This window comes from Rhincodon typus, chromosome 3, assembly GCF_021869965.1.
Source record: "Rhincodon typus isolate 14 chromosome 3, sRhiTyp1.1, whole genome shotgun sequence".
In the NCBI taxonomy this organism is placed as follows: Eukaryota; Metazoa; Chordata; class Chondrichthyes; order Orectolobiformes; family Rhincodontidae; genus Rhincodon; species Rhincodon typus.
In genome coordinates, this window is record NC_063334.1 from 26,222,037 (window position 1) to 26,234,835 (window position 12,799).

Sequence of the window (12,799 nt, forward strand, 5' to 3'; positions counted from 1 at the left end):
CCTGCTCCTCTGATGCTGCTTGGCCTGCTGTGTTCATCCAGCTCCACACCTTGTTATCTCATATTCCCCAGCATCTGCAGTTCCTACTATCTCTGGCTAGATTAAATGTTCATGTTTCTGAAGCGGGTCAAGAAATCACAAAGGCAACAAGAGCCATAGCCACAGCCCTCATTATCCAGTCTGCAGTAAGAGCATATAAATCAGGAAGACCCAGGACCAATCTCTGGTGTCTGTCAATCTTCCAGTATTATTAATTGTTGCTGCTTCTTGAGATGGTCCTGCTGGCCCCAGGAAGATGTAAGCCAGCCAAGATCCTGAGCTTTAAAGAATGAATAAGATCCAATGAGGGCCCCCTCATGTAGCCTGCTGATGCCCATGACCTTGCAAAATCTTCCTTGGGCAAGCAGCTAGTAGGTTCCTTTTTATATTCCTTTACAGTATAAAAGTCATTGGCAATTAGCTGCCCAATCCTAATTGTCCTCGCTGTGTTCTTGAATACAATTGAATGGTTTGCCAGGCCATTAGAGGGGGTACTTAAGCGTCAAACCACATTGGCTGTAAATCTGGAGTCACCTGTACTGGGTAAGGCTGGAGATCTTGTTCACATTAGTGAACCAAGTGGTTTTATTGATGATTTGGTGCCTTCAGGGTCACTATCCTTGAGTCTAACCTATTAACATAGAACATAGAACATAGAACAGTACAGCACAGTACAGGCCCTTCGGCCCACGATGTTGTGCCAAACTTTTACCCTAAACCTAAGGTCTTTCTAACCTCCACCGCTACCTTATACTATCATCCATATGCCTATCTAATAGCCACTTAAATGCCCCTAATGAGGCTGACTCCACTACCCTCTCCGGCAATGCATTCCACGCCCCAACCACTCTCTGAGTAAAGAACCTACCTCTGACGTCTCCCCGATATCTATCTCCTTTCACTTTAAAACTATGTCCCCTCGTAAAAGCTACCTCCACCCCAGGAAAAAGTCTCTGGCTATCTACTCTATCTATACCTCTGATCATTTGGTACACCTCTATCAAGTCACCTCTCATCCTTTGTCGTTCTAAAGAGAAAAGCCCTAGCTCTCTCAACCTTTCCTCGTAAGACATTCCCTCCATTCCAGGCAACATCCTGGTAAATCTCCTCTGCACCTTTTCTAATGCTTCCACATCTTTCCTGTAATGAGGTGACCAGAACTGGACACAATACTCCAGATGTGGCCGAATTAGGCTTTTGTATAGCTGGAGCATAACTTCACGGCTCTTGAACTCAATCCCTCTATTAATGAAAGCTAACACACCATATGCCTTCTTAACAACTCTATCCACCTGAGTGGCAGCTCTCAGGGAACTGTGAACATGAACCCCAAGATCCTTCTGCTCCTCCACACTGCCAAGAATCTTTCCGTTAACCCTGTATTCTGTTTTCAAGTTTGTCCTTCCAAAATGAATCACCTCACACTTTTCAGGGTTAAACTCCATCTGCCACTTCTCAGCCCAGCTCTGCATTCTATCAATGTCCCTTTGTAACCTAGAACAGCCCTCAGCACTGTCCACAATGTGACCCACCTTCGTATCGTCCGCGAAATTCATCCAAATCATTTACAAAAATCACAAATAGAAGAGGACCCAGAACAGATCCTTGTGGTACACCACTCGTAACTGAGCACCATATTGAATATTTTCCGTCCACTACCACCCCTTGTCTTCTAAGGGTCAGGCAATTCTGAATCCAATCTGCCACATTTCCCCCTATCCCATGCCTCCTTACCTTCTGCATGAGCCTACCATGGGGAACCTTATCAGACGCCTTACTTAAATCCATGTATACCACATCCCCTGCTCCACCTTCATCCACGTGTTTGGTCACCTCTTCAAAGAATTCAATAAGGTTTGTGAGACATGATCTACCCCTCACAAATCCATGCTGACTACCACGAATCAAACTGTGCCTTTCCAAGTGATCATAAATCCTGTCTCTCAGAGCCCTTTCCAATAATTTGCCCACCACTGATGTAAGACTAACTGGTCTATAATTTCCGGGGTTATCCCTGTTCCCTTTTTTGAACAAGGGAATGACGTTTGCCTCTTTCCAATCCTCCGGCACTATACCCGTGGACAGTGAGAATGAAAAGATCATCGCCAAAGGCCCTGCGATCTCATCCCTCGCTTCCCATAGAATCCTTGGATAAATCCCATCAGGCCCGGGGGACTTATCTATCTTCAACTTCCTCAGAATTCCTAGCACATCTTCTTTACTAACATCAACCTCCTCTAGCCTACCTGCCTGTTTCACAACGTCCTCCTCTACAACTAGGTCCCTCTCAGTTGTGAATACTGAAGAAAAGTATTCATTAAGGACCTCTCCCATCTCTTTAGGCTCTGTGCACAAATTCCCTTTACAATCCTTGATCGGCTCTACCCTTTCTTTTGTTCCGCACATACGTGTAAAAAGCCTTGGAGTTTTCCTTGATCCTATCCGCCAAGGTTTTCTCATGCCCCCTTATAGCTCTCCTCAGCCCTTTCTTCAGCTCTTTCCTGGCTAACTTGTATCCCTCTAGAGCCTTTTCCGTTCCTCTTTTCCTAAACCTTACATAAGCCTCCTTCTTCCTCTTAACCAGTCGTTCGACCTCTCTCGAGAACCATGCCTCCCTCACTTGACCGCATCTTCTCTGCCTGCTAGGGACAAACATATCGAGCACATGCAGTATGCATTCCTTAAACAATTTCCACATTTCTGTGGTGCTCTTCCCTGACAGCATCTGTTCCCAATTTATGTTACCCAGTTCTTGCCTAACTGAATTGTAATTACCCTTCCCCCAGTTGTAAACTTTACCCGGCCATATGTACCTATCCTTATCCATGACTATCGTGAAAGAAACAGAGTTATGATCACTACTACCAAAATGCTCTCCTACCAACAGGTCTAACACTTGGTCCAGATCATTGCCAGGCACCAAATCCTAAGTGGCCTCTCCTCATGTTGGTCTATCTACATACTGTGTCAGGAATCCTTCCTGAACGCACTGGACAAAATCTGCTCCATCTAAACTACTACAACTAAAATGTTTCCAATCAATATTTGGAAAGTTGAAGTCACCCATGACTATAACCCTGTGACTTCTGCACCTTTCTAGTATCTGCCTCCCAATTTGCTCCTCTACTTCTCTGCAACTATTAGGGGGTCTGTAAAAAACCCCCAACAAAGTGACTGCTCCTTTCTTGTTCCTGACCTCAACCCAAACTGACTCTGTAGACATATCACTCTCGAACTGCCTTTCAGTAGCTGCTATACTCACCCTGATTAGCAATGCCACTCCCCTACCTTTTTTTCCACCCTCCCTATTTCTTTTAAAGCATCTAAATCCCGGAACTTCCAACAACCATTCCTCTCCCTGAGTTACCCAAGTTTCTGTAATGGCCACAACATCGTAGTTCCAAGTACTGACCCATGCTCTAAGTTCATCCGCTTTATTTCTGATACTTCTAGCATTGAAGTATACATACCTCAAACCATCTCGGTGTCCGCAATTATGTCCATTGACCACATTTTTTTATTAACAACCTCATTCCCTATTGTGTCTGTCGGAAGGCCGAATACCTCATCCTCTGAATTATAAATCCGGTTCCCCACCCCTGCCAAACTAGTTTAAACCATCCCATATAGCTCGAACAAACCTCCCTCCCAGGATATTTGTGCCCTTCCGGTTCAGGTGCAACCCATCCTTACTGTACAGGTCCCACCTTCCCCGGAATGTGCTCCAATTATCCACATAATGGAAACCCTCCCTCCTACACCAGCCCTGTAGCCACGTGTTTAGCTGCACTCTCTCCCTAGTTCTTACCTCGTTATCACGTGGCACTGGTAGTAATCCAGAGATAACTACCCTGTTTGTCCTGGACTTCAGCTTCCAACCTAACTCCCTGTACTTGTTTTTCACATTCTCAGTCCTTTTTCTACCTATGTCATTGGTATCGATGTGTGCCATGACTGCTGGTTGCTCACCCTCCCCCTTAAGGATCTTGAAGACACGATCCAAGACATCACGGACCCTGGCACCCAGGAGGCAACATACCATCCGTTCATCTCGTTTGCGTCCACAGAACCGCCTGTCTGTGCCTCTTACTATTGAATCCCCCACTACAGTTGCTCTCCTATTCTCCCCCCTTCCCTTCTTTGCCACAGGGCCCGGCTCAGTGCCAGAAACCTGTCTGCTGTGGCCTTCCCCTGGTAGATCGTCCCCCCCAACAGTATCCAAAACAGTATACTTATTATTAACGGCCACAGGGGATCCCTGCACTATCTGCCTATTCCCTTTCCCCTTCCTGATAGTCACCCAGCTACCTTTTTCCTGTACCTTGGGTGTGACCGCCTCCTTATAACTCCTCTCTATCACTCCCTCAGCCTCCTGAATGATCCGGAGTTCATCCAGCTCCAGCTCCAGTTCCCTAACGCGGTTTTTGAGGAGCTGGAGTTGGGTGCACTTCTCGCAGGTGAAATCAGAGGGGACACCAGCAGTGACCCTTACCTCCCACATCCTGCAAGAGGAGCATGCAACTGCCCTAACTTCCATTCTCTCTACTCTAGATTTCCAGAAGAAGAATAAAAAAAAGCCTTACCTTACTGAACCTACACACGGTCTTTTTTGGTTAGAGGAGGAGGATGGATGGGAGACACTACACGTGTAGTGTTTCGGGTTTAGCCAATGCCTGAATTTATCTGTTTCTTCCTGGCTCGTGTTCCCTCCACACACCCACCGCTGAAAACAAGAGGGCCGCTTGCTGCACGACGTAAGTTTTTATACAGGGAGAAACAAAAACCTCCCTACCTTCCCGTCGGCGCTCTGGCTCACGCTGCTGCCGCTGAGAACAAAACTCATTAATTCCACACATATTTAATTAACTGAATTTAAGTCCACACCAGCTGCAGTCTGGTTTGAATTCACGCCTCCAGATCAATAATCCAGGCCTCTCGGTTACTAGTCCCAATGATGGGGGGCTTGCTTCTCACTGTGGGGTCGGCAATCCATCACCCAGGTAATTTCCAGGTCCTGAAACCACACCACATCTGGTGCGCTCACATGTTGTTACCATCAAATGGAAACATAACGTGGGGTTCAATTTGTGGAGCTAATTGTCACCAGGAGGCAGGAGCTGCCTGGGGAGAAGGAGTGGCAAAGGCAGGCAGCAGCTATGATGGGGTCTGCCACTGCATAGGGAGCAGACAGCACCTGAGAAGACCAGCGGCCTCACCAAAGTAGCCAAATGACTAACTGATGATTTACAAATCAAAAATTGTCTTCTTGAACCCGCCCCCACCTGTTAATAAGCTCAACAAGGACACCCTTCCTCTACCCTCACTTTAAAAATTGCAGCACGTTCCAGAAATGCTGGGATATTGCCTGTTATCTTGGAGGGGGGCGGGGGCGGCGGCAGGCACTACTTTTGACATTGTCTCTGCTTCTACTCCAGCTCCCTCAGGCAATTCATGTTCCTGTCCATAACCACCGTGTTTTTGTACCATACCCTACCTAAGACTGACCAAGCCACTCAAATGGTGACAACGCAATGTAGAGTCAGAGAGATGTACAGAAAGGAAACAGACCCTTCGGTCCAAGTCATCCATGGGACCAGATATCCTGAATTAATCTGGTCCCATTTGCCAGCATTTGGCCCATATCCCTCGAAACCCTTCCTATTCATGTACCCATCCAGATGCCTTTTTAATGTTGTCATTGTACCTGCCTCCACCACTTCCTCTGGCAGTTCATTCCATATAGCCCCAACCTATTCAACCTCTCCCTATGGATAAAACCCTCCAACAGTGGCAATATCCTTGTTGTTAATACTTTTTCTGAACCCTTTCAGGTATAACAACATCTTTCCTACTTTAGGGAGACCAGAATTGAATGCAGTGCTCTAAAAGTGGCCTAACCAATGTTCAATACAGCCGCAACATGACCTTCCAACTCCTATACTCAATGCACTGACCAATAAAGGCAAACTGTCTTAAATAAACATGTCAAACTGAATAGCTAATCTGATTCCTCACACTACCCACGTTATATACTCTTCACAGATTTTTCGAAAAGTCGCTCTCTCCTCATCACAGCGAAGATCATCGTAGAGCTTGTTGAGTAAGATAGAAGCAGTGAGGCATGTATTCTCAGTCAGGGGGAGACAGTTGGGCAGTTCGGGGAATTGCCCTCCCACTTTCAAGATCTTCTTCAAGCCTGAAATGGAAAATTACATTCATGAATTGGATATGGATAGATTTTGGCAGCTTTGGATTCACAAAACTGCCTTTATGATGTGCCAATAAATCCAGTTAAAATGATAATTTAAGTGATATAAGAACACATCATTTTGACAACCCAACACACATGCTAAAGTCTGCGGATGCCAGAAATCTGAAATAAAGAACAGAAAATGTTGAAAGTACTCAGCAGGTCTGTTAGCACAATGGGCAAGACATAGAGTTAATGTGACAGCGAGACCTGACCTGGGGCAGTAGCATCGGAACCAGGGCACATAATCTCAAAATGCAGATGTGATATCAAGGAGCACACTTTCACTCTAAGGGAAGTAGAAATGTGGAGCCCTCTCCCCTACAAAGGTGAGTTCAAAGATTAGCCAGATGTCTTGTTTTAGATTAACATAGCTCCTGTGGAAGCTATTGTGCTAAACCCTTAGTATTGGCACAAGGAGAAAAATGTTCTTCCACAGTGCCTCGGGATACTGAAACTCTGCAAGGTAAAGTTATCCAAGTTATTTGGGCAGGGAAAATCAGAAATCCAAAATAAAGAAGAGTATACATACCAAAATCGATTGCATCCAAGCTTTTGGTGTTGTCTCTAATTCCTAGGTCCTTTCGAGGCACATTTCTGATTAGCAGATTAAGTGCTTGATCCCGTCCATGTCCTGAGACATTTTTGTGAGTCAGCATTTCCAGGAGGTGCCTGATGATCATCTTGATATCCTTAGAGGTGTCTGTGAGGAAGAAAAAAAACAGATTTGCAATACCTTTGGTATCATCAACAACCTCACATCATCACATGTAGAGTCAAAAATGTACACCTTTAGAGATGATACAAAAAAGACTTACTAAAATTGTACCAGGGATAAAGAACTTGAATTAGGTATTTGAGAAACTGGCACTGTTCATCTTGGAGCAGAGAAGGTGAGGGGATGGTTTAATGAAGATGTTCAAAACCATGAAGGATATTAATGAGAAAATGTTCTCAGTAGCCGAAGGGTCAGAAATCAGTGCAACTAATGTAACATAATTGTTTAAAAAAATGGAATGGAAATGAGAATTTTTATGAAATTGTTGTGAGTTGTTATGTCTTTCAATACATGGTTTGAAAGGGGGGTGGAAACAGACTCAAGGGCTGAATCTTACTTGATCGAGTCTTTTGGAGGGTTTCTTGCCATGAGACCTGATGGATTTTCTCGCCATACCTTACCAAACTCTCTTCATTAACTACCTACCCTGTCCCTGTAGGGGTTGTCACATTCAATTCCAGCACCCACCATCCCTCCCACCACACACCACCACTCCACCACTCCACTCCTCCCCCCCCCCCCCCCCCCCCCCCCCACCCCCCCCTTAAAACACCCCATTCCTGGGATAACTCACAGCTTAGCAGGTATCCCAAAATTTATTGGCATGCCTTTGTGCCCACACAGTCTTTAAAAACCTGATGTGTACCTGATCAAGCTCTGACAATGCGGAGCTGCCTTGTATGGTTCCTGATGTTTCCCTGGAGTTGGCAGACAAGGGGAAACCAGTGCCCTACATTGTGGGCAGGTTCTGGAGGTCCTGCTGGACAGGGTGGTGCAGACCAGGACTTTCCGCTCCCCTAGGACCAGCAGTGGAGGCCATGATACCAGACCATGCCAGCCAGGTTAGAGGTTGCCACCCAGGTCAGTACAGTCTCAACTGTCCAGGAATGCCTGTAGGAAGAAGGCCAATGACCTTCTACACTCTGCCAGCATAAGGGTCACCATCTTCTTTCTATTCTATCCCTACAACTGCATCCATCTCCCACCAAGGCTTATGTTCTACCACTCTTATTAATGATTGCAACATGTTCCCTCAGTCGTTATCACCCCACCTCAACTCCTGACACCACTAACTATGCATGCCCTCTGCACTGCCTACTCACTCACTCAGGACGCCTCCCTACCTGCCCCAAGAGTGCCAGCTGTACTACCCACTTTCATCTCCCATAACACCTGCCCCTCTGTCATCTCAGGCAGAATATAGCCCACCATAGTGGAGAGTCAAGCCAGTTGGTGTGCTGTCCAACATTTGGCTCCTCAGAGGATACTTGAATATCTTGGGGAGGATACTGATTCTGACTGCCCCAAGAGGCTGAATGACCATTTCCAAGCCCCTGGACTGGTATCAGATGTTGCCCCTGACTTACGTTGCCAGGACTCCCAGGGAGGCCTAACCTCCTTGACTTGATTGCTAACAATCGGAATGAGATTCCTTCCTTTATGTTAGCACTAAACACCAAAGCAAGTCAGCAGTAATATAAGCCAATATTTCCAGCTGAGGGGGCAAAGTGCAAAGAGGCAAGGCAAAGCAATGCAGGGCAGAGATGCTGTGAGCATCCTGGTAGGTTCAGATGATTGTGTACTATGACAGTGAGTGGGTCCCTGAGTGCACAATGTCCTTGCTGCAGCATCAAAATGCAGAAGAATCCTCTAAGGGGTTCGGAGATGTGCCATGAGAGTCTTATAGACTGACTCACATCAGGTAACAATGACTGTGAACGTGGTTCCACATGGCCGGTGTCTATTAAGCATGTCCTGAGATATTGGTGTCCAACATAAACGATTATTCAGACCAAGCGGTGAGCTCAATCCACCAGCTACTTGCCCCAGTTTCCGTGTCTAGTTTTTTCAACATCTGGTTTGTTGGGCGAGTTTAGTAAGATCAGAAACCGAATACTAATGAGGTTAGTTGGGCTGTCAACAAGGCAGTTAACAACCATTAATCACCCTGAACCAACAACACATTGCTGCCTAGCAAGAGTCTCACCACAACTCTTGACTCTGAGATAGGGCTAAATGGACTTCTTCACCAACTGCACCACACATCCTGATATTCCCCGCATGGCTCAGGACCCTAAAAGATTCAGTTGAATATATATAATAACCTTCAAGAGCAAAATTGGATAAAAAAGAGAGAAACATCCTGATTTATGGGGACGGATCAAGAAAATAGAAGCAATTAGGTAGATCTTTCAAACAGCTAGCATGAACACGTGGACTTAATGGCCTCCTTCTTGTTGTATTGTCTCATGATTCTACGGTATTTCACTCCCTCACTCAAGAGTTCAGAAAACCCAAATTTTAAAGCAAATAACTGAGTATTATATAGCATGTTAGAAAGATACAGGAAGATAAGAGTGCGGCAGAGATTATTTTTACTCATTCATGATGGTATGACTAAGTTAGGAGGGGTGAACTATTTTCATTCCCTGTTCCCCTACTCCATCACTCACAACAATACAGTGTCACAAAAATACAGCCTCTGTACCTTCAATCTTGTAGCTACAGCTACAATGACACTTACCCATCCAGCTGATGATGAACAGTGAATATATATTTACACATGAGAATGCATCTTCAACAAAGTATCACTTGTGCCACCTGTGTGCCTCAGAAGTCCTTTTCTCTTTCCCTGCAATCCTAGGCTCCACGGCTGATGTAGAGTAAGCCTGCCCTGCAGTGAAACCTGGTGTCCTTAGAGTATTGGTCAGGAGCCCCTGGGGCTGTTTGAATCTAGAGGGCCCAGACATGCTGAGTGTGCCTTCCCAGAGGCTGAGTGTGGCAGACAGGATGGAGGTGGAATGTCCTGGCACCATGGCTGCTCCTGACACTGCTTTGTGGGGAAGGGGGACCTAGAGTAAGGTCAAGGTAACTTGACCCCCTGTCAGTTTGCCATTGGTACTGAACACTAATGGTTACATGATGGAGTGCAGATCTGTGCTGTATCCAGCAGACACTAAACACTGGATCTGTCAGCCACCAACCTGTCCAAGGAGGCAGCCATATGCCAGAAGCGGCCTGGTGCAAACAGTGTTGGTGGTGTCCTCCAACCTTTGAGTCAGTTTGCCGAGTGCCTCCGACAAACTTGTCTATTGCCCCAATGTCTGTGCATTTTGGTGAAGTCATGAATGGCCAACACCATGGTGCTTTCTCCTGCCTGGGGCTGAGCAGGTATCTTATCTCTGGCAGTCCTGGCAGTGCCAGCAACCCAGGGCATTTCTCCATGATGCCTGTGGAGATGTGGCAGTGATGTGCTCACCAGCATATGATCCTAACTCTAATCCAGTCGACGTATCCACTGAGGAATCAATTCTGAGCTACTGGAGGCAGCCATGGTGATGCAACTTCTAAGAGATGTGTGACTGTTCCTCGGAGGTGAAAGAGATGATATTTTCGGGGGCTGCTTTCATGATGAGGGAGACTGTGCAGATTCCATTGGTGCATGCAGAAGACAAGAGGAAGTGTGTCGCTAAAAAGGGGTAGACATTCCTGGTATATTCCCATTGGTGGTAAAGAGAGAACACCACAGCAAGGACTGTGATTCATATGTGGTTGCTGAAACATGGGGTTTTTGGCATTGCCACAAAACAGCTGCAGTCCTCAGTGGCAAGAACATGGCCCCATTGCCACTCAATCTCAGGTTCAAATCCCACCAATGCAGATGAATTCAAATAAAAAGTCTGGAATTAGGAATTTATTGATGACCATGAAATCATTGCCGATTGTCAGAAAAACCCTTCTGGCTCAGTAATGTCCTTCAGGGAAGAAATCTGCCATCTTTACCTGATCTGACCTACATATGACTCCAGACCCACAGCAATGTGGTTGACTCTCGACTGCCCTCTGAAATGGCCCAGCAAGCCACTCAGTAGTGTCAATTGTGACAGTCTCAACAACGAAATGGAACTGAATGGACCACTTAGCATCAACACAGGCATCAGAAAAGACAACGGCAGAAACAGTCGTGTCTCACCTACAAATTCTTCCTTATTAATATATGGGGGCTAGTGCCAAAATTGGAAGAACTGTGTCGCAGACTAGTCAAGCAATAGCCTGACATAGTCATACTCACAGAATCATTTCTCACAGACAATGTCCCCCAGATACCACCGTCACCCTATGTCCTGTTCCCCCCAACAGGACAGACCCAGCAGAGGTAGAGGCACAGTGGTATACAGTCAGGAGGGAGTTGCCCCTGGGAGTCCTCAACATTGACTCCGGACCTCATGAAGCCTCATGGCTTCAGGTTAAACATGGACAAGGAAACTTCTTGCTGGTTACCACATGCTGCCTCCCATGGCTGAGGTACTCCTCCATTATGAACAACACTTGGAGGAAGTACTGAGGGTGCTAAATGTACTTTGGGTGGGGGATTTCAATGTCTACCACCAAGAGTGGCTCAGCAGCAGCACTACTGAGGTCAGGTCCTAAAGCCTTAGCTGCTAGACTGGGTCTGCAGCAGGTGGTGAAGGAACCAACAAGAGGGAAAAACATACTTGACCTCATCCTTATCAATCTGCCACCTGCAGTTGCATCTGTCCATGACAGTATCGATAAGGGTGACCACTGCACAGTCCTTGTGAAAATGAAGTCCTACCTTCTCATTCAGAATACCCTCCACCTGTGGCACTATCACCATGCTAATTGGGAAAGACTTCAAAAAGATCTAGCAACTCAAGACTGGGTATCCATGTGGCATTGTAGGGCATCAACAGCAGCAGAATTATACTTCTGCAACCTCATGGCCCAGCATATCCCCCACTCAACCATTACCATCAAGCCAGGGGATCAGCCCTCGTTCAATGAAGAGTGCAGGAGGGCATGCCAGGAGCAGCACCAGACATACCTAAAAATGAAGTGTCAATCTGGTGAAGCCACCAAACAGGACTACTAACATGCCAAACAGCATAGGCAGCAAGTGATAGACCGAGGTAAGTGATCCCACAACCAATGGATCAGATCTGAGCTCTGCAGTCCTGCCACGTCCAGTCATGAATAGTGGTGAACAATTAAACAACTCGCAGGAGGAGGAGGCTTCACAAATATCCCCATCCTCAATCATTGAGGAGCCCAACACATCGTTGCAAAAGATAAGCCTGAAGGATTCACAGCAATCTTCAGCCAGAAGTGCCAAGTGGCTGATTCTGTCTCAGCATCCTCAAGTGATCCCCAGCATCACAGATACCAGTCTCCAGTGAGAAAGTTCAAACGAAGTTTGCCAGGTAAGTCAAGGATATCATTAGACCAAAATATGTGACTTTGTAGAGTTACAAAGAAATGTAGCAAGCCTGAGATCTGAGAACTTTAGGAACAAACAAAGGACTACCAAACTCTTCATTAAAAGGGAAAAAGAAGAATGAGACTAAACTAGTCAAGAATATGAAAACAAATTGCAGGAACTTTTAGAAGTATATAAAAAGGAGAATAGTTAAAATAAATGTTGTTTTTTTAGAAGCAGAGACAGGGGATGTTATCATGGGGAAAGAAGAAATAGTAGAATCATTGTACAAATATTTTATGTTTATCTTCATTGTAGGAGACAACAATTATATAACAGAAGACAAGAGTAACCAAGAGTGAGGAATTTAATGCAATTAAAATCAAGATAGATATAGTAGAGGAGTAATTTAAGGCACTAAAAACTAATAATTCTCCACATCTGATTGCATAAGTCCTAGGATTCTAAAAAAGTAGCTGCAGAAACATCTTGAAAAAAGCTAGACAGCTTAAAA

At 45.7% G+C, this 12,799-nt stretch overlaps 1 protein-coding gene across 1 annotated transcript in view; it reads right to left on the reverse strand.

Moving 5' to 3' along the window:
• LOC109911762 (protein unc-45 homolog B-like) overlaps positions 1-7,461 on the reverse strand; it is a 43,160-nt gene extending 35,699 nt beyond the window's left edge. The window contains exons 1-3 of the mRNA XM_048620048.1: positions 7,405-7,461; positions 6,822-7,044; positions 6,060-6,235 (exon numbers count right to left, since the gene is read on the reverse strand). Of these exons, the coding sequence (XP_048476005.1) occupies positions 6,060-6,235; positions 6,822-7,044; positions 7,405-7,461 (456 nt within the window). The remainder of the gene's footprint in view (positions 1-6,059; positions 6,236-6,821; positions 7,045-7,404) is intronic.
• Positions 7,462-12,799: the final 5,338 nt, after the last annotated feature.